Genomic DNA, 22,989 nt, shown 5'->3' with positions numbered 1-22,989 from the left:
GTAGTAAGAGGTTTCTCTGCCTAAAGGAGTTTTTAGTACTTCATCTTCCTTGGATTAACAACCTCCCCGGTTATAACCAAGTAAATATCTTGTGCCTATTTCTTTCTATTTATTTATCTGCTTATTTATTATGCAAGTGTTAGTTTAAGAGTTCGAGAAGGGTCATTTTTATTTTTGTGTTTGCAAGTATCCAACCCCCCTTCTAGCCGGTCGCCAACGGTCCTACAAGTGGTATTAGAGCCGAGGCGCTCTTAAAAGACTAACCGCCGACTGAAGCAACAAAATGATGGTCGGAGCTAGCATCTACCCACCAGCATTCGAGGGGGAGTTTGCTTTATGGAAGCAACACATGAAGGTATATCTAAACACAGATTTTGGTATTTCATTAATTATGAAATTTGGTTATGAAGCACCAAAGACAACGAATGGAGAAGAAATCAAGAAATATCTCTGGAATGAGAAGCAACGTAATGAATTGATGGCAAACGCTCGGGCTGAATTTCATCTCCTAAGCGTAATACCATATGAAGATCTCGACAGAATTGGAGAATACAAAAGCACAAAAGAAATTTGGGAAAAGTTCTTGAACATCCATGAAGAACCAGCTGAAGTCGAATCCAACTCCTCGATGGACACCAAGTCACCATCAGAATAGTCCGAGAACGGGGAAACTGTCGAGACAGTTGAACTCCATCCCGAGGACATAGAAAGCTCTTCCCAGATGAGCATCAATGAAGGGGGAGAGACTTCAGAAGAAAGTAACTCAATCGGGGGAGAACCAACAGCTGACGAGGTAAGTCAGGTATGGTCTCTACCTTCTGAACAATTGGTTAAATCAATTGAAAAGTTGACTGAAGATTTTTGCGAATTAGAAATTGAATCATCGAAAGAGTTTTTCGGATTAGAAAATCTGCTGTTGAAAGAATTTTGTAAATTAGAAGCATTTCCAAAAGATTCTTGTGAGTTACAAAATACTTCGTCGAACAAATCTTGCAAATTAGAAACATTGCCGAAAGATTGTTTACCAATTATTTGTTGAAAGAATTTAGAAAATTAGAAGCACTGCCAAAAGATTCTTGTGAGTTACCAAATACTTTGTGGAACAAATCTTGCAAATTAGAAACATTGCCGAAAGATATTTTACCAATTATTTTGTCGAAAGATTTTTCTACATGCTTAATTTTGTTTACTTTAAATCTGGAAAATTATGATTTGAGAAATTATTATATACTAAAATGAAAATTTAGATATCATAATGGTATTAAAGAAATAATAATAACTTGAGAACGAATTTTCTTTTTAAAATAAAAATAAATAAATAAGTATTTTTGCCTAAGTTAAAAGTTATTCTGAAGTTGGGAATTTCTTCTTAAATTTTTACTTAGAATTTTAAAAAATATTTGTTTTGCCTAAGTCAAAATTGTTTTTACTTAAAGCAATACTTAAAATTTTTTTTTGAGACTGCCTTTGTGAAAATTATTGCAAAAAATTTTCAAAGTTCCCAAAATTTTCTAAGTCTTAAGCCTTAGATTTTTTCTTGCAACCCCAATGTTTTTATGTGATCAAAGGGAGAGAGGAAAAATATAAGTCTAGGGGAGGTAAACCAAAAATAATTTTTTTTTATCTATTTGCACTTAATTGGAAAATTTTGTTAGTTTACTTTTTTAATGTCTATTTTTACCCTAGCTTAATTTGGGTTGATCACATCAAAAAAAGGGGAGATTGTTCGAACCCCAACGTTATTTTGGTGTGATCAACAAGTTAAGTTAGGTCCTGTGTATTTCTAACCTTGTGTATAAGTGTGCAGGAGCTTAGGAGCACAGGTACTCGAGTGGAAGACGTAGCTAGCGAGAAGGATGACACGTGGTGCGTCCGAAGGACGAGGCACTGCGGAAGAGTACACCGGCGGATGAGAAGGAAGCATGTGGTGCTTCCGAGGGACGAAAGCCGGAGTAGAAGATTGCTCGGGGAGCAAGAGACGCAGCTAGCGAGAAGGTCGGCATGGGGTGCGACCAAGGGAAGAAGACTGCGGATGATTACGCTGGTGGACGAGAAGGAAACACGCGGTGATTCTGAGGGACGAGAAGCCGGAGCGGAAGTCTGCTCGAGAAGACCAGAAGTTGGGTTTGAGTGAGCCCTATTTCGGATGGCAGAGATCACCCAAGCGAATGAAAGACTCGGTCTGAGGCGAACGGAGCCGGAGCAGAAGACCCTGGCTGAAAAAGTCAATAGGGTTGACTTTCCCGCCCGAGGTGCCCGGAACATACCGGGGTGGCCGGAGTTGACTTTTGACCGGATCGAGTTTTGACTCGATCTGAATGTTGGGGGATAAAGTTTATCCCCCCCAGGGCACTCGGAACCCTTCGGGGTGTCCCGACCAAGGCTATAAATACAGCCTTGGTCCAGAAGCTTTGGTACAATTAGAACGAACTCAAGAATTGTAATTTCAAGGCTTGTGTGCTTTAGTTTAGAGTTGAGCTTCTGTCTCTGTGCTTCAATGTTGTAAGAGGCTTCTCCGCCTGAAGGAGTTTTTAGTGCTTCAACTTCCTTGGATTAACAACCTCCCCGGTTGTAACCAAGTAAATATCTTGTGCCTCTTTCTTTATGTTTTATTTATCTGCTTATTTATTATGCAAGTATTAGTTTAAGAGTTCGAGAATGGTCATTTTTATTTTTGTGTTTGCAGGTTATCCAACTCCTCCCCCCTTCTAGCCGGCCGCCAACGGTCCTACAAAATGAATGCATAAAAACAAGGTAAGAGACTCAAGGTTTACTTGGTTACAATATGAGTGGTTGTTAATTCAAGACAAATATAACCTTACTAAATAGAACTCCTTCGATGAAAGTGGAGTAGCCTCTTACAAGTGTTGAAAGCTCTAGCAACTAAATAGAAGACTATATATGCTAAAATGAGTGTGTTATTTTAAACTTCGAGGACCAGGGCTCTATTTATAGCCCAATGGTCGCAACTAGTCATTTGTTGATGTGTCACTTCCCGAACACCTAGATTCGATCTGAGTGTCTGGACTTGGTTGTCTCAATCAACTCCACAATGACTCTTCATTAACGACTTATCAGTTCCCAAGCGCCTAGACTCGATATGGGCGCTTGGTGTCGGTTGACATGGACTCCAGTTCTAATCCTTGTTGCAACGTCTTACTGATGTGGCCCGAGACAACTTAAGTGCTTAGACCTCGTCTAGGTGACTGGAGTTCGGGAACCTGTACCTGGTCTAGGCACCTATACATAGTCAACTCAAGTTGACTTATCCAGTCAATTGGATGATCTTCCAAGTGTCCAGAGTTGAGCTCACCAGAACCCAACTCCGACCTTTTCCTCGAGCAGTCTTCTTCCCTGACTTCTCATCCCTAGGAAGCGTCATGCACATCCTTTTCATCTGCCAGTGTACTTTTTCACAACTCCTCATCCCTCAGATCCACCGAGCTCGTCTCAATTCTCATGCCATCCTTTTCACTTGCTGCATCTTCCACTCGATTTCTTGTGTTCCTAAGTCCTTGCACACTTAGACACAAGGCATCAAAATCGTAGAGACTAATTTAACTTGGTTGATTACATCAAAAATCACCTAGGGTACTTATAATCTATCCTATCCCTACGCCTAGATGGTAACGTGTGTCGACTAATCAAAGGGTGCCACCTTATCCTACTGTGAGCCGAAGTGATTAGAGCACTTGGGTCCTCTCCAGGCATTAGATCATTTCTAGGTGCTCGGATCAGCTTAGGGCACCTGGACCCATTTCAAGTGCCTTGATTAACACTTTCAGGCCTGGACCCATTTCAGGTGCCTTGATTAATACTTTTAGGCTTTAACTTTTGCATATTATAGAGTTAACACAACAAATAAATAATACAAAAATAAAATAGTTTGATAGTCTTTGAACTGCCTGGTCCTATCTTTCAGATTTCACTAAAATTCTAGGTCAAACCGATGTCTACTGTTCCCTCGACGGAAAACACATCTTCGCCTACTCCTCTCGAAAGAGTTTACTTGTTGCCAAACATCCTACCCTCTTGACCCGTTTGAATTTTTTTCAGCATCTGATCTTAACCTTTGAGACTTCCCACTAGACGTCTAGTCCTTGACTCGTCTAGACTTCAACCTGGTATTCACGACTCCAGGGCTTCCCACCAAGTGTCCTTGAGCCCTAGGACTTATGCTCGACGTCCTTGATCTGCCAAGACTTCTATCTAGGTCACTTGACTAGGACTTCCTTGTTCAATCTACTTGACCAAGATTTTTTTGCCTAATCCACTCGACCAGGACTTCTTGTCCAATCCACTCGACTAGGACTTCTTTATCTAGCCTCAACCAGGACTTTCTTGCACACTTAGTTAAGCTCGTTAGATCATAATAACCCTTGACTTTAAACTTTTAATAATATCAAAATACATATTTAATTGACTGATGCTTCTACACTAACATATCACTAATTTAGTGATTAAATTTAAATTTAGTCGTTAATTTGGTTGTTATTTATCCTTTTTCTTGTATCAAAGTAAAAATCTTTTTTTAGACCTATTTATTCAATGATTAGCTACCTCTAAAAAAATTATATATTATTGCATGGACTAGAGACTTCAAGTCTCTAGAATTGCTTCCCTCAACACAACATGTAATTAAGTAAATAATTAACGAATAATGTACTATGAGAAGCAACGACGGAGGTCGTTCGGATGATGTACCAAGACCATGGGCCACGAGTGTCGACAGTAATGTCATCATCCCAGACTAGCCGTCGATGCTGACATCATCACTCATGGCTAGCCATCAATGCTGACATCATGGCCATGAGCTAGTCGCCCCTTTCTCACATTCACTACAAAAGACCAATGAATTAGGGATGAAATTTAGGGGCAGATACTTTTCATCCCAAATCGACAACAAATTTAACGATAAAATAAAAATTCTTACCCAATTAGCAACGAACTTTGCAACCAAATATTTTTATCCTAGAATTAGAAACAAATAATATTTTGTCACAAATGTCGTTGCCAAATTGTAACAAAATTTAATTTTCATTCCAAATTTTGCAACAAATAAAATATTTGTTGGAACTTTTGCAATGAAAATGATATTCATTGCAAATTCTATGAAAAATTAATAATTTCTTGCATATTTTGTGATGAATTAAAAATTAGTCGTAGAAATTTAATATTTTAACGAAACCAAATTTGAGACAAATCCAAGATTTGTCCCCAAATCTGGGATGAATCCAGGATTCATCTCCAAATCTAGGACTAATCCATGGATTCATCCCTAAATCTCGGTTGAATCAAGGATTCGTCTTAGAATTTAAAAAAAAAAAAAGAATTGGAAGGCATAAATATGGACCTAGAGATATTAGAATTTCAGGAAATAAATTTCTAAGTGTTCATATTATTCTCCTGATCAAAGAAATATCCTCATCCATAATTTTAACCTAATATAATGAGTACAGTGAATTTAAATTGAATTTGACCTAATTTGAGTTAAAAAATAATTACCACACTCAATATATTATATTAAAATTATAGATGAGGATATTTCTATAATTAAGAGAATAATACGAACACATAGAAACTTGATTTATGAAATTTTGACATCTCTAGGTTTATATTTAGGACTTCTGATTCTTTTTTTTTTAATTTTGGGATGAATCCTGGATGTGTTCATATTATTCTCCTAATCATAGAAATGCCCTCATCTATAATTTTAACCTAATATATTGAGTGTAGTGGTTTTTAATATAAATTTAACCTAATTCATGTTAAAAAATAATCACATGGAATATATTAGGTTAAAATTATGGATGAGGATATTTTTATAATTAGGAGAATAATACGAATATATAGAAATTTGTTTTATAAAATTATGATATCTCTAGGTCTATATTTAAGGTTTCAGACACATATACAAATATGCGTTCAACATTAATTTTCTTAATTAATAGTAAACTAAATATATTTCACTAAATATAGACCTAGATGTTAGAGTGTATACTAAAAGCCGAGATTTTTGTAAACATCTATTTTGAAATAAAAGAATCACATTGGTCAAATGTCTACATTTATTTGCTAAGTGTAGTTGTTCAATTAATTTATATTGTAGATAACATGTGTGTGGTGTCATACACAGAATATCATGTTATCAGTTCCTTATAAATTATAAATAGTAGCTCATGACCGAGATGGAATGGAACAAACCATTAGAACAGTCGTAGTGTAATTAGGTATTAGATTATCTTGATTATATAATTACACTAGTACACTCTAAGTGTATTGAGCAGGACCATTTAAGGTAAGTTCTTTTTATACTGACTTAATAAAAGAACAAGACCTTAGTTATTATGGAAGTGTGTGCTCTTAATCCTAATATAATAACAAGCACATATATTTAGTATTTATTTCTTTAACTTATCAAAGGGTGATATTTAGCTCAATAAATCAATAGGCCCGATAAGTTGGGAAATGATATTACTTATAGTGTTTGTTTTTAATTATAGAAGGAAACTGTGTCTTAGTAATCTAGGTTGAAAATGTCCCCAAGAGGAGCTCATAAGGATTGTCATGTTAAACCCTACAGGTGGACTTAGTCCGACATGACGATGAGGTTGAGTGGTACTACTCTTGGACTAAGATATTAATTAAAGCGAGTTGTCAGTAACTCAATTAAATTAATGGACATTCCAACACACTCATGATAAGAAGGAGCCCATAATGTAATTTGGAATTGGTGCGGTAGTGCAATAATAGCTCTCTAGTGGAATGAGTTATTATTGATGAACTTGAGTTTTTGTGTTCAGGGCGAACATGAGATACTCGAGCTCATCGGGAGGCCAAAACCAATTTCTCCTCTAGGTCCCTGTCGTAGCCTCTATAAAGCCTCAAATCCACTCATGAAAAGCCCATCTTGGTATCCAAGAAGGGGGCCGACCCATGGCTTGGTGACCAAGCCATAGGGCCTGCCACTTCCTCCTCACAGGGCCGGCCCCTTGCTTGGTGCCCAAGCAAGAAGGGGTCGGTCTCATAATTCAAAGTATGAGGGGTGTTTTGAATTTTTAAAATATTCTCTTTGTAGATATCTACAAGTTTTAAAAAAGAAAATTTAAAATTATAAAACTTTCCTTATTTAAATTAGGCCACATGGTTTAAAAGAAAGTTTTAAAAGTTTTAAAACTTTCCCTTTTTAACCATCCACATGGTTTTTTAAAAAGAGAGTTCCAGATTTAAAACTTTCCTTTTTTATAACCATGTTAAAAAAGGAAATTTTAAATGAGAAGTTTTAAATCTTAAAACTTGTTTTAAAATTTTCCTTTTTTAAAACATCCACATTAGGAAATTAAAAGAGAGCTTGTAAAATTTTATAAGAGCTTTCCTTCTTTGCTTATAAAATTTTTACAAGATATCTTTTTCTTCTTTTAAGGGTCGACCACCCTTGCTTGGTGACCAAGCAAGGGGCCAGCCATTATATCAATCAAGAGGAGAAAAAGGAATTAAAAAGGAGGAAAGGAAAAACAAGAGGAAGATTTTAATTTTTTTGTAAAAATCTTTCCTTATTTGCCTTGGGCAAGTATTATAAAAGAAGGGGAGGAGAGGCCTCATGATACATGGATTCTTATTCTCTTGCTTGTGCTCTCTCTTGTGGTCGACCCTCTTCCCTTTCCTGTCCCCTTGCTCTCTTTTATTCCTTGGTGGTGGTGGTGGCCGAATTCTAGTGAAGAAGGAGGAGCTTTTGGGTGGTGTTCATCTTGGAGGATCGTCGCCCACACGACGTCCAAGAGGAGGCGAGGAATAAGGCAGACGATCAAGAGGTCGTTGCATACAAAGAAAGGTATAACTAGTAATTATTTTCCGCATCATGCTAGTTTTTCTTTGTATGAATTCTAAACACAAGAGGCATATGATTCTAGAGTATCGAATTTGTGATTCGAGTTTGTGTTTTTTTTTTTGTTTTTTGAATTTATGATTCGATTTTTCTTTTTGGTTAAACCTAGAGTTATATAAGGAAATTAAATATTAGATTTCCTTATAAGGCTTTGTCTAGGCGGTGGTGGATGATCCCATACCCAAGAAGGATTAGTGCCTCACCATGTAGTCCTGGAAGTCAATTTTGGAAATTAATATTTAATTGAATTTATAACATAGGTGGGGTTGGATCAATAATGTTAAGCATCATTTGCGATCCAAGTCTAAACCATTAAGAACAGATAAGTTAAATTTGGAATCAATAATGTTAAGTTCCGTTTGTGATTCATAATTTAATTTCTAAAGAACACACAATAGGTTGTTTAGGAAAGGTTCGACACTTGTATAAAATTTTTGTACAGTGGAACCAGTACGATCTTCCTAGGACCAACCAACATTTGGTATCAGAGCTAGGGTTTGCCTCTGTGTATTTAGTTTTCAGTTTAATTATGCACATGTCATACATAATTTAGGTAGGATAATAGTAGGATGTGCTAACTCTGTGGTTGCAGACTCCAACTATTATGCCTTACAGATATTGTGTGTGATTCGACCCTTGGACATGTCAAGGGTATTTTATTGTGTGTGCATGATTGTAATATTAAATACAGCAGGAGGTAAATTAGTTATTAGGATTTTATATTTTTGTTTCGATCTAGATTACATATACATTCCTTTGTGGAATATAGGATAGATATATATAAAATTCTATTTTTGTCGCGGATCATATCCTTGCAAGGCGTGGTACTATTGGAGGACCTGAAGCGCAATGGAAAAAGGAAGCTCGATGGACCCGATGACATAAACCCTAGGGCTGGCAGCACGTGAAGGACAGTGATGGAAAAGGTCATAATAGTTGGAAAATAATTTCCATATTTATTACTTTTATTTACTATTATGTGTGTGATGTGTGCTTACTAGGTTAAAATTCCTCACCTTAAATAACTAAGTGGGAGAGGGATTTTTTAATAAATTCCACGGTCTGCATTACTGGTTTGTAAGTGATACAAACAAACTTGCGAGTTGACTCTGAGTGCCTTCCTTTATATCGGATGAATTTGTTTGTGAATCACTAGATTAAATTTCCATTTTGGATGACTATAGGAAATTAATTAAGAGAGTGTGATCTTCCCCATCGGAAGGGGCACAATCTTATTTAATGGACTAAGTGTCAAGTATTGGTATACACTTAGGCACATCTAATAGTATCCTCTCCATCGGAGTCATTGCTATTATTTGTGTGACCAAAGGAAAACCAACTATTAATTTCATTTGTCATAAAGTTAGGTTGACAAGAATACAATTAATGGATAAAACCTCCTCTTACAAATGTTTGATTTTGTATACGTCCACACTATCATGGCATACAAAATTTACGGTGATTTGAGGTGTTGGTTAATTTAAATATTATTGTTTGAGGAATCAATATTATTCTAAATTTAGAGTATTGACCAAAGTTTATTTTGTGATTCTTAGGATGACTTTCAACCCACTGTTCATTATACTGAAAGAGAACAAACTTACTGATCCCAATTATATAAATTGGAAAAGAAACCTGGACATTATCCTAACTGCTGAGGGTTATAAGTTTGTACTGTCAGAAGTTTGCCCTAATGTGCCTAATGGTGAATCTACCCAAGAGGAGATTGAGAATCATAAGAAATGGGTAAAAGCAGATGAGATGGCGCGGTGCTATATTTTGGCTTCAATGTCAAATGTGTTGCAACATCAGCATTATGATTTACCAATAGCTTATGATATAATGAACAATCTCGAGGATCTCTATGGTCACCAGGATCTGGCCTCTAGGCAAGAAGCTATGAGAAAATTAATGAAAGCCACCATGACAGAGGGGACTCCCGTAAGGGATCATATCCTAAAGATGATGGCTTATTTGAACGAAATACAAATCCTTCACTACAACAAAATCCTCATTTAACAACACTGAAATGACATTGGTTTTATGCCAAATCATTGTTGTTTTACCTTTTAACAACGGTTTTAACAAAAACCGTTGTCTTTTAGCTTTTTTTTTTACCTATGACAATGGTTTCTAAAAATCGTTGTCTATTTATATTTTTTTGGAGCTACGACAACGGTTTTGAAGGCTACAACAACAGTTTTTGAAAACTATTGTCTTTGTGCGCTTTTTTGGAATTACGACAACAGTTTTTGAAAACCGTTGTCTATTAAGTGATATTGAATACCGGTGTTTTTTTCCTTCGCCATTTTTTCCCCTCCGCCAATTTTTGCCGCCGCTTTTTTTCTTTCCCTCTCCCCGAAAGTTTTTTGCCGCCGCATTCCCCCCTTTACCTTCTCGGTCCCTAAGCATTTCCGTCCCTCTTTTCTCACAATCTCTCGCTCACCGGAGCCGCGCAGAAGCAGCAGCAGTCCACGAGGATCCATCAAGGAGCGCCTTCACCGGCAAGACCTCCGACATGAATCCCTAAATAACAAGCGGACTAACCTGGAAAGGAGATATCTTGACTTCACATCTCCGCTCTTCCATGAGGTATGAAGAAGACCAGGACCCTGTGAGTGATCTGCTTCGAAACCCTACTCCCGTTCCATTCATTACATATGGCTTGGTCTTTGGATTTACCCTTCTGGATTTTGTACACTGTTTCAAGAGATCAGCAGGTTGTGGACTTTAAGAAAGTGGATGCCCATGTTCACCAGTTCAAAGGTAGCAGTGCCAGGTTTTTGTTCTTTGTTTTCTTCCTCCCTGTTTATTTTTAAAGCAGATATGCTTTAGATCCTCAAGATTTGGCTTTTGCTCATGGAAACTAGCTAGTAACAAGATGATACTTGCAACTGATTCAAAATCCCTTTTTTTCCTTCGCCTTACAGCATTGGTGCCCAAAGGGTTAAAAATGTCTGCATGGCCTTCCGCAATTACTACGAGGAAATGGACCACGAAGGGTTAGTTTGTCTTCATGGTCACTCAATTTGAATCATCTAGTGACTTACTGTCAAAAATTTGTTTGTGTAGATGCCTCACATGTCTCCAACAACTTAAGCAGGAGTATTTTCTGGTGAAGAACAAGTTGGAAACTTTATTTAAGGTAATGATCATGTAGGTTTGGTTGGAGGTATTCTTGGTAATGCCATGAATCTTATGCTAAAATTTTTGTATGGTAGCTGGAGCAGCAGATTATGGCTGCTAGTGGATCAATCCCCATGATGTGGTAGTTTTACTTGTTGAGTGTCTTGTTAAGAGGTGGTGGTAGGAAGTGATGTTCAGGTTCTTTGTTCCTTACCATATGCTATGTTCTTTCTTTATTGTTCTCCTGTTTCACTTGTCCCACTCATGGGAAAAACATCAAACATCTCCTTTTAGTAGTGGATTTAAAGGATGCTAATTAATGATGTTTACCTCCCTTCATGATGTAAATTGACTCTGCATGCACCATTTTATGGCAAAAGCTCCATTTTCTGTAATGATGTGGTTAGTAAGACTTGTTTATCTTGTGTGCTTTTTGAATGATCTGGAGGTTTTCATGATAATTCAATTATGGCCAGGCACTACACAAGTAAATGAGATAGAACTGACTGTTATCCTTTCATTTGTGATCGCATGCCTCTCTATTCATATACAAGTTCTAAAGTAGACACTTTCCTAGAGCTTTTGCAATATGTTTTTTTTCCTACTAAACCTTAGTTTAAAAACTTATGTTTTACTTATTTGGATAATAGGAATTTAATATCAATGATTAAAACATCACATATAAAAAAATATCACTACTTATGATATATCAATGGATTATAATCAATTTACTCATCCAGTTAATTGATACCGAGAATATAATTTAAATCAATTGGATCATATTTGGCATATATCAATTTTTTCCCCATTTATTTTATTTTTCATAATTTAATTTTGAATTGATACCTGTGGTTCCAGGTTGGTAAGCACATCCTTGTGTTGACTTTAGAGATTGAAAATTGATGTAATTAGCATGTTTTTCTGGTGCTATAATTCAATGATATAATTTAGTCTTCCAATGCGAGTAAAGATTGTCAGATTCCTTTATACTCCTTTATGTATCAGATTTCTTATGATTATTTCTAATTGCCTTCTCATTTTTCTGGTCATAGAGATCGAGCGGATCGAAGAAATACTTGCAATGCCGAATGGAAAGGTTACTTTGCATCTAGTTTAGCTTTTTCCCTCTTAATGGAACATTCTTGAGATAGAAATGAGTGCAAAATAAGCCTGTTAATATCTTAATTGTCTCGGAAGAAGTCAATTGTATCACTTGTGTTGGGCTACTGTATAATTTGAATACTTAATTCTATATTTTTCCCTCTGCTTGACATTATAATTGTTTCTCTTTGAAAGTGCCCTTAATCTTAGTCCTTCATCTCCTATAGACTTTATTCACAGATTATTAGTCTTGATGAAGCTCATACCTCTTGGGTGCTTGACAGATAAGTAGATTAGAAATCTTTGTTTTCTTAAACACACTAATGGTTTTATTTGTTTCCAGAAACTTGATGGTGAAACAAGACCAATCAAAGCTTAGTTTCTGCAATGATACAACAGATTTATCCGAGAATCCCTTATCCCTCCTTTGAGATAATAATTGTTGATTAAGAATCACCCACTAGTGGGAATTACATGAAGCCCTTGATTAAGTTGTATCCGCTATTGCTTGAATAAGTTGATTAAAGTTGCAAGTTGAGCCTGCACTTTCACTAAGACTAGAAACTTTATCCTTTAATCAAGTAGTAGATTCTTGATGGAGTTTATTTAGCATATGAAACTCATTTAAGATTTATGTCTGTTGTTCAATGTTTTTTTGACCTCATACTTGTTATAATTTTTGGTTTATAATGCATTGGACCTTATTTAACATTGTTTAAATTTTAAAGTGTGTATTTAAATAGATATATAACAAGTAGCCTTATTGAAGAAACTACAATGCCAAAGAGGAACATTATTGCAGTCATATAAAGGTTCAATATCCAAGTTAACAATTTGACTCATGTAAGTTTTACAATAGCTTCTTTATAAAACTATATTTACATGTTAGATTTTCCCTTGAACTGTTGTCAATCAATAGAATAATGATGCACTACCATGATCTCATCTACCAATTCTCTTTAAATGCTCTCTGATGTCGATCTCTCCATTCACTCATTTCAGCACCAACAAAGAGCTAGCTTCATATACATCAACAATCACCCTATTCTTCCAGTAAGATATATAGATAGACTTTTATTTTTTAAATTTTCATCTATACCTGTGCTATCGATGTTGTTTTCTTACATGTAGAACTACAATGAATAGAAAGAAAGGTAGCAGTATTCAGATCAACATTTGCTTGCCGCCAAATGCAACACCACAATCAAAAAGCATAAAGAAATCTACCAAGGGTCATAATGGCAAAGCCACGATACCAATGAGGAAATTGATAATGGAAGTGTGGGTGTTTGCTAGAGATGACACAGACAGGGTGATCTTTTCCCTCAAGGTTGGCTTGGCTTGCCTCCTCATCTCCCTTCACATTCTCATCCAAGCACCTTATCAAGTCTTTGGCACCAACTTCATATTGGAAATGGTTGGTATGAAAAAATAAGCAAGTGAGAAAGAGGAGTCCAATGAGATCCTACAAGTTGAAGATTATGATGAGACTTGGGTTGATAATAATTAAGTGCAATCCTATATGACATGAACCACCATTAAAAGTTTCTAGTCTTTTGGCTATTGTTCATTAGTTGTAAATAGAGTTTATTTATTTATTTGTATTGGGATAAATTTTATTTGAACATGAGATATGTTTATTCTTTTGTTATTGTAATTCTTGTATAACTAACATTTTGAATGATATTGATGTGGGAATATTCTTTCTTGATTATGATTCGTTATTATATATTTAAATTGAAATATGATATATTGGTATTAAAAGATAATAATTTAAAAGACAACGGTTTAAAACCATTATTGTTGTCTATCACCCTCAAAGACAATGGTTAAAAACTATTGTCATAGCCCCAAAAATAATTGTAACTTGCAGAAAAATGCTCTAATTAACAATGGTTTTAAACCGTTGTCTTTTCATTCAAAGACAACGATTTAAAACCGTTGCAAAACTATTGTCTTTTCATTCAAAGACAACGATTTAAAACCGTTGTCGTAGCCCGCCACTTTTAATAACACTGCCAATTACAACAGTTTAAAGGGCCTACGACAACGGTTTTTAACCGTTGTCTTTTAATGTTTTTGTTGCAGTGCTTGGAGGAGAAATTGATGCGGAAACCTAGATCGATATGATTCTCCAAACGCTACCCAGAAGTTTTGAGCAATTCCTCCTGAACTATAATATGAATAAAAGGGTGTATTCATTGGCGGAACTACTGATAGAACTTCAGGCAGCAGAAGAGCTATTTCGTCATAATTCTCATATTCACTATGCTGAAAATGGTTCTACTTCTAAGTCGAAAGGTAAGAAGAAGAAGAAACAGGTTGTCTCAACAAAGAAGGTGAATAAACCTCAAGGTACACGACCAAAAGCTGGAATGAAGAAGCCGAAGGGCATGTGCTTCATCTGCAAGCAGTCAAGACATTGGAAGGCAGATTGTCCTCGTATGAAAGAGAACAATAAAGGTATATCTCATGCTCAAGTAGTTGAAACACGTTTAGCGGTGTTATCTACCAGCACCTGGTGTAGATACGGGAGCCACTGATTATGTTTGCAACTCTTTGCAGGGGTTCCAGGAAACCCGACGACTACTTGACGGAGAGATAACCGTCTACATGGGCAATGCTACTAAGGTGGCGGTTGTTGCAGTGGGAGACATCTACTTATCTTTTGATAAAAATAGAAGTTTGGTTTTAAGAAATTGTCTTTATGTACCCAGTTTCTAAAGGAATTTAATTTCAGTTTCTAAACTGTATTTGGATGGATATTCTATTTCCTTTAATGACAATGTGGTTATAAAGAGAAATAGGGTTATTATCTGTTCTGGTGCATTGGTTGGTAATTTATATACTTTAAATCCAATTTCTTCCATAAAGCAACAAATGGAAATTAATAACATATCTTCTAATTCCAGTAAGAGAAAGGAACCTTTGGAGATGAACCAAACATATCTTTGGCAACTAAGGCTTGGTCATATTAACTTAAGTAGGATTCAAAGGCTTATAACTGATGGACTCTTGGGTCCATTAGTGGTGGAAAACTTTCCAATCTGTGAATCTTGCTTGGAAAATAAAATGACCAAGAGACCTTTTAAGGCCAAGGGGTATAGAGCCAAAGATGTGTTAGAATTGGTTCATTCTGATTTGTGTGGTCCTATGTCTATCCAAGCAAGAGGTGGTTTTGAATACTTTGTCTCCTTTATAGAAGATTATTCAAGATACGGATACATTTATTTGATGCACCGCAAGTCTGAGTACTTTTATAAGTTCAAATAGTACAAAGCTGATGTGGAGAAACATCTTGGTAAAAGTATCAAGATACTACGATCTGATCGTGGTGGTGAATACCTCTAAGGAGAGTTTAGGGATTACTTATCAAAGGCTAGGATTCAATCCCAATTGTTCGTACCTGGTACACACCAAAAAAATGGTGTCACAGAACGAAGGAATATGACTCTTATGGAGATGGTTAGATCGATGATGAGTTATTCAGAATTACCAAATTCGTTTTGGGATACGTGTTAGAACTTTCGAGCCGCAAAAACTGCTTTATTTTTTTATGTTGCGGAAACCTTGAAGCTAGCCACGGATCCGTGCGAAGATAGATAAATAAAATATTCATGTACATGTTGTTGGAGTGTATACTGAAAGTCTAAGCTTTTGTAAACATTTATTTTGAATAAAGAATCACTTTTGGTCAAATGATCTACTTTTGTTTGTAGTTGTTCAATTAATTTATATTGTAGATAACATAGTATGTGGTGTCACATGCAGAAGATGATGTTATCAGTACCTTATAAATTATAAACAGTAGCTCACGACCAAAATGGAAAGGAACAAACCATTGGAAGGTTGTAGTGTAATTAGGAATTAGTTTATCTTAACTATATAATTAAACTAGTACACTTAGAGTGTATTGAGTAGGACCATTAGAGGTAGTTTCTTTTATACTGACTTTATAAAGAAACAAAGACCTCAGTTATTATGGAAGTGTGTGCTCTTAATCCTAATATAATAACAAGCACATGCATTTGATATTTATTTCTTTAATTTATCAAAGGGTGAGATTTAGTTCGATGAATCAATAAACCCGATAAGTTGGGAAATGATATCACTTATAGTGTGTGTTGTTGATTATAGAAGGAAGCTGTGTCCTAGAGATACTAGGTTGATAATGTCCCCAAGAGGAGCTCATAAGGATTGTCTTGTTAAACCTTGCAGGTGGACTTAGTCCGACATGATGATAAAGTTGAGTGGTACTACTCTTGGACTAAGACATTAATTAAATGAGTTGTCAGTAACTCACTTAATTAGTGGACATTCGATATCTTAAACACAGGAAGACTAACACACTCATAATAAGAAGGAGCCCAAAAATGTAATTTGGGATTGGTGCGGTAGTTCAATAATAGTTCTCTAGTGGAATGAATTATTATTGATAAAATTAAGTTGTGTGTTCGGGGTGAACACGAGATGCTTAATTTTATCGGGAGACCAAAACCAATTCCTCCTCTCGGTCCCTATCGTAGCCTCTTATTTATAGAGTACTATACCCACCTATACCCACCTTCATACCCATGATGTAGGGGCCGGCCAAGCTAGCTTGTGGTTCAAGCTAGGGCTGGCCAAGCCTTGATTCATGGGTGCCCGGCCCTAGCTTGAACCCAAGCTTAGGTGGCCGGCCCCCATTAAATTAAAAAGAATTTTAATTTTTAATTTTTATTTTGTGGAAGATATAATTTATTAAAGAGAATTAAAATTAAAATATCTCTCTTAAAAAGGATCTACAAAAGATTAAAGAAAGAGATTAGATCTCTTTCCTTATTTGTAGATTGGAAAGATAGTTTATTTTTTCTCTTTGAAAATTATTCACATGTTGAAAAATTAAAATTATAGAAATTTCTTTTTATCAACCATGAAGGGATTTTAAAGGGAAATTTTATTTTTTAAAATTTCCAAAGACAAATAAGGAAGTTTTAATTGTTGATTTAAAATTATCTTATTTGCTCTATATGAGGTGGCCGACCACATACAATTAATTAGGAAATTTTATTTAATTTTTCTTAATTAATTATTGTCAAGGAAAGTTAAGGAAATTTTATTATAAATAAATTTCCTTATTTTCCAAAGCCAAGGAATATAAAAGAAGGGGTTGGGGTGCCTTCATGGGTTACAACTTCTATTATTTTCTCCCTCTTTTCCTTGGTGTTGTGGTCGGCCATCCTCCCTCCCTCTCTTCCTCTTTGTGGTGGCCGAAACCTATCTCTTGCTTGGAGCTCTTGTGGTGGCCGGATACTACTTGGAGAAGAAGAAGAAGAAGGAGAGAAAGCTTGCATCCCTTGGAGCTTGGTTGATGTTATTCTTCATCCTTGGTGAAGCTTTTGTTTTGGCCGAACCTAGCAAGGAGGAGAAGAAGGTGCTTAGGTGGTTTCTCATCTTGGAAGATCGTTGCCCACACAACGTCCGAGGTTAGAAGAGGAATACGGTAGAAGATCAAGAGGTCTTTCTAAAAGGTATAACTAGTAATTTTTCCTTTCCGCATCATACTAGTTATTTTTGGAAATAATACCAAATACAAGAGGCTTACGATTCTAGTATTTCGAATTTATTTTCGATGTAGTGTTCTTATGTTTTCTGCTTTTCCTTGTGATTTGATTGTTCCTTTCGGTTAACCTAAAGTTATTTTAGGAAATTAAATATTAGCTTTCCTTAAAAGATTTTGTCTAGTCGGTAGTGGTTGTTCCCATATCCAAGAAGGCCATGTGCCTCGCCACGTCAGTACTGAGAACCAATTATGGAAATTAATATTTAATGGAATTAATAACTTAGGAGATTTGGATCGAACATGTTAAGTTCCGCAGGAGATCCAAGTCTAAACCTAAAAGAACAAATAGATTAAGTTTTGGATCAAACGTGTTAAGTTTCGCAGGCGATCCAAAATTTAATTTAAAAGAACACATGGTAGCTAGGAAAATGTTCAGACCTTTGTACAAAATTTTTGTACAGTGGAACCTCTAGGTTTTCCGAGTAGCAACCAACACATGTTTGTCTACACTAGATCTACCTTAGATTTACATGAAAAGAAAGTATACCCTTGTCGCGATGCCCTTCGCTTATCCCGCTCGTCCAAATGGTTGCCTGATCTCATAGAGTGTCAAGTGTACACTCCTCTACACGTATCCACACAGACAAAAGGTGGAGAGAACCACTTAGAGTGTGCAAGCACTCTTGAGAGGTCTCGACAATGGAGGAGAAGGAGAGAAAAAGAAGAGAGGAAGAAAAAAAAGACCTTGAATAAGCACACCCTTTTTCTTTCTCTTGTGTGGTCGGCCACTTATTAGAGCATTTTATACCTCCATGTAATTCCAAGAGTCCTGGATCTTGGTCTTCTTCATGAGGTGGCACACAATGATGTAGCCTTGATGATGTGGAACATCATCATTGGCTAGCCCATGCTAAGTCACAATGAGGTGGCATTTAGTCAAGTCAAACTTGACCCTTCATCTTCCCTCTCAAGTTAAATCAAACTTGACCTTTTATCTCCCATGGTTGATCAAATCTACCCTTTGATTCAAATCAATTTAATTTAATGAATCTCTATTTATTGGTTTAAATTGACTCAATGAATCATTGTCTAAATTAGACTCATTCGACACATGAATCAAATTGAGTCCAACTCAATTAGTCTAATTTGAATTACTCTTAATCCAATTTGGTTCATCACATGAACCTAATCCTTTTGGTCCATCATATAAACCTAATCTCCATCTAACTTCCCTTTGTGTGTGACCCTATAGGTTCTTGTAACGTTGGCAATGCTCCTAAACCCATTTAGAAACATAAGCAATGAGCGGTATCTAGCAACACATCATTACTACCCAAGTTACAAGAATGTTGAGATCCAACATCACCATTGTGACTACATATTGTGACTCTCACAATATGTGACAATGTCCTTCTATCCTTGAAAACTAAATTGATCAATTGAGGCATAGACCGTGTCATCCTCAAATCAATTTATGTCTTGAACTCCAAGTAGACTCACTCTAATCAAATGAGCTCAATATCTCATATTGACTTATTTGGGCATGACCATGCACTTAGCGGTCTCACTCTATCAAGAATCATGATATCGCTCCCGTCATACAGGAGGGATAGATCACTTCTACATCACTCACATCCCTCCACATAATTTGTTACATACCCAGTAGTCGCCTTTATGGTCCACCCATTTACAGGTGACATTTGACGAAGCCAAAGTATGCAACTCCTTATGTAGGGAACCATGGTGACTTCAGGTCGAAGGACTAATAGTCGTACTAATAGTCACATGAGAAAGTATTGTTAGGACCTTCGGATGGCTAGAGAGGGGGGGTGTGAATAGCCTCCTCTAATACTCAATCAATTTCCTCACAAAAATTTGTTAGCACAGCGGAAATAAGCAAAAGGAAAACTGATGCAAGGAAAAGAAACAACCCACCACTGACACACAAAGATGTACGAGGTTCGGGAATAACTTGGCCCTACTCCTCGGCGTGTCCGTAAGGTTGACGATCCCTTGATCTTTCAGTAGATCACACCCTGGACAGATTCCGGCTAACTGTTTCTCCTTCTCGGTGGAGTAACCTCTCCACAAAGTCTCAGAAAAGATTTGAAATGAAGCACAAGACTTACAGAGTTTAGTGGCTAAGAGAAATGAATAATGAACTTACAGCCACGATAAAAGCAAAACACAGAGACAGAAGAAGTTCCTCAGCCAAGAGCTCAAACACACAGCCTCTTGCTTGATCGACAGAGAGTTTTTCAAAATCTTCTTCTCCAAAAAAACCTTTCTTCTTCCTTCTTCTTATCCCTCTGCTTTCTCACTGTCTTCAGCCAGAGCCGAATCACTGTCACCTATATCGAATCACTACGACCAACTCAGGCGTCGCCAATCACTCTTCCTCCTCATCTGGTTCTCTAAACTCACACCAATACCATCCATGGTCTTCACTGGTGTCTCTGAGCTTGAACCAATAAGCAAGAGTCAAGCTGTTGCCAACTGATCGCAGCCAGTGAACGTTGACTCTCCAATTGCACAATTTGTAGCGAAACACAGCAGAAAGAGCACTTGATCTTACTCTTCTGATGGTACTTAGTTTGAATTCAAGCATTGGCACGACACCTGCAATCTGTAACTTAAAAAGCTTACAGCAGATGGTTAGATCAGATGAATCAGAAATCGCAGAGAAATATCAGAAGATAAACGACATCGTTGTGGATCGGTCAACATACCGATCCATAGCTCTCTGGACCGATCAGGACATATTCTGATCGGTCTGGGAGGCTTCTGATTGGTCTGTGGACCGATCAACCTATAGGTGGATCGGTCCACAGACCGATCCCCTATAGTCCTCTGAAACCTTCGCTTCCTTCTGATCGGTCTACAGACCGATCAGATAACTTACAGTGAACTACTGTTTGGTTACTGATCGGTCACCAGACCAATCAGATAACCCACAGAAAGCTACTGTGTGGTTACTGATCGGTCTCGAGACCGATCAGATAACTAAGGTATCACTGGATCGGTCGACAGACCGATCCAGACAGCCAAAGTATCACTGGATCGGGCAACAGACCGATCCAATGACTCTGTTTGTTTTAGAGCTTCCCAGCCCTAAACCCTAACGTCTTCCTGGTCCGGAGAACGAGCTGCCGAGCCCTCTCTGACCTAGTCTGGAGAACGAGCTGCCGAGCCCTCTCCGACTTCGTCCGGTCCAGAGAACGAGCTACCGAGCCCTCTCTGACCTAGTCCAGAGAACGAGCTGCCGAGCCCTCTCCGACTTCGTCCGGTCCAAAGAACGAGCTACCGAGCCCTCTCTGACCTAGTCCGGAGAATGAGCTGCCGAGCCCTCTCTGACCTAGTCTGGAGAACGAGCTGTCGAGCCCTCTCCGACTTCGTCCGGTCCAGAGAACGAGCTACCGAGCCCTCTCTGACCTAGTCCGGAGAACGAGCTACCGAGCCCTCTCCGACTTCGCGTGCCAAGTATCCGTACTTGGACTTTTCCTCTCCACATGATCAACCTTGATCATTAATCAGTCTGAGTTTAATTAATATCTGATACAAACTTAAATCAGTGTCAACATCAAAACAACAGCCAGGTCAAACTCCCTTTTTGTTGTTTGACAACACGATTTAAGTTTAGATCAGAAATGTTCATATTTCCCTAATTTTAGGGGAATCAAGATCCTCCCCCTAAAACAGGTACAACACCATGTAAGGATAGGGGAATCAAGATCCTCCCCCTAAAGCCAAACTTTCATTTATCTCTAAATTTAGTTATCTTCTCCCCCTTTGTCAAACACCGAAAAGGTGCGAATTAGGTAAGAAAACGTCAAAGGACTCCCCCTTAACCCATATTATCTTTTTCTTATTCCACCTAGAATGTCCTCTAAGTGTATTATAAGACAGTAATAAAGAAATAAGAGACATACAAGACATGGCATATGAACAGCATATTAATAGCCAATAGGAAGTGAAACATAAAGAGAAACAAGAAAATGAGCAGCATAAATATCTGAAATCAGCAAGTATCCAGGTTAGACATGAGTATCCAACAAACAACATCCAAAACATAGATAATCAAAATGACATCATAGAACAATGTGTATCAATCAACCTCCTCATCATGAGGAGCATCAGCATCATCAGCTGGAGGAGTGGGTCCCTGAGGTGGCATGCCGCTGCTCGAGGATGGATAGCCCGGGAAATACTCTGGAGGTGAGTAGCTCTAGGGAAGTATGGAGTTACCTTGGTGCCATTGAAGTATCTTTTGGCTAGGGCTTCGGCGTGCAAAGAGAGGAGAAGAGTTGAGGTGTAGGAAAGTGTCGGCTAGAGCTTCAGCGTGAAAGGAGAAGAGAAAGGATCGGGAAAATTTAAGAGAGATCGGTGTCCAGGTGTCGAAATGATCGAACGGCTGTCCGATCAGGAGATATCAGAAACTTCCTGATCGATCCCCGGACCGATCAGGGAACCTCCTGATCGGTCTGTAGACCGATCAGAAAATGATCAGTAGCCTCTCCATGTACCAGACTGACCTGATCGGTCCCCGAACCGATCAGGGAACTCTTGATCGGTCTGTAGACCGATCAGTAGGCTTCCTGGCGTACAAAACGAACATGATCGGTCCCTGGACCGATCAGATTACAAACAGAAGGGTCTGGAGAGATTTTGGATCGGTCGACAGACCGATCCACCTTCTCCTGATCGGGCTGTAGACCGATCAGTGTTTGATACTGAAGTTTCTCCAGTAATTTCAGTAACTGAAATTCGTAGAGGTGTTCGATAATTCGTAGAAGTTTCTCTAGTAAAACTTCCAAATTCAGTTTCTAGAGCCTGAAGAATCTACAAGCATAACTATTTCCTAAAGATTATGGTCTGAAGTTGTTTATAGTTCGAAAGTTTCAGACATTTAGAAAAGCAGACAACTCAAGGCTTGAAAACTGAAATTTTTGACCTTGTTATGTTCAGTTTCAAGTTTGTTAAAATATAACCCAATTGCTATCATAATTTCAAGGACTTGTCCTAGTTTCAATCAAAATCATGAAAAGTATCGATCAAAGGTATCAAACAGTCCATCAACCAAAGTTACATAATTTCTAGGTAAAGGTCCAACCAAGTTTCCTTGATTGGAAATATATGAGTAAGATCTAGGAACCAAATACACATGAATTATGTACTGGTCTTCCCCATACTCAATTTATGTCTCTTCAACCTAATTATTCAAGGGATGCATGATACATTTTGAATAATTCGGCTGATCCTAGCATCTCACCCCATTTCTAGCAAACAAAAATAATTTGTTAAACCTTATAGTTTGTGTGAGATGTTCCCAAGTTGC

At 37.4% G+C, this 22,989-nt stretch overlaps 1 protein-coding gene across 1 annotated transcript; it reads left to right on the top strand.

Annotated features, from left to right (window-relative positions):
- Positions 1–10,479: 10,479 nt before the first annotated feature.
- On the top strand, positions 10,480–11,157 carry LOC122050504 (histidine-containing phosphotransfer protein 1-like). Its single transcript, XM_042611400.1, has 5 exons — positions 10,480–10,499; positions 10,596–10,664; positions 10,816–10,887; positions 10,958–11,030; positions 11,107–11,157. The coding sequence occupies exons 1-5, from the start codon at positions 10,480–10,482 to the stop codon at positions 11,155–11,157; spliced, it is 285 nt and encodes a 94-aa protein (XP_042467334.1).
- Positions 11,158–22,989: the final 11,832 nt, after the last annotated feature.

The sequence above is a fragment of the Zingiber officinale genome, chromosome 3A (genome assembly GCF_018446385.1).
Source record: "Zingiber officinale cultivar Zhangliang chromosome 3A, Zo_v1.1, whole genome shotgun sequence".
Classification (NCBI taxonomy): Eukaryota; Viridiplantae; Streptophyta; class Magnoliopsida; order Zingiberales; family Zingiberaceae; genus Zingiber; species Zingiber officinale.
The sequence above is the reverse complement of the archived record's forward strand: the minus strand, read 5'-3'. Positions and strand labels throughout refer to the sequence as shown.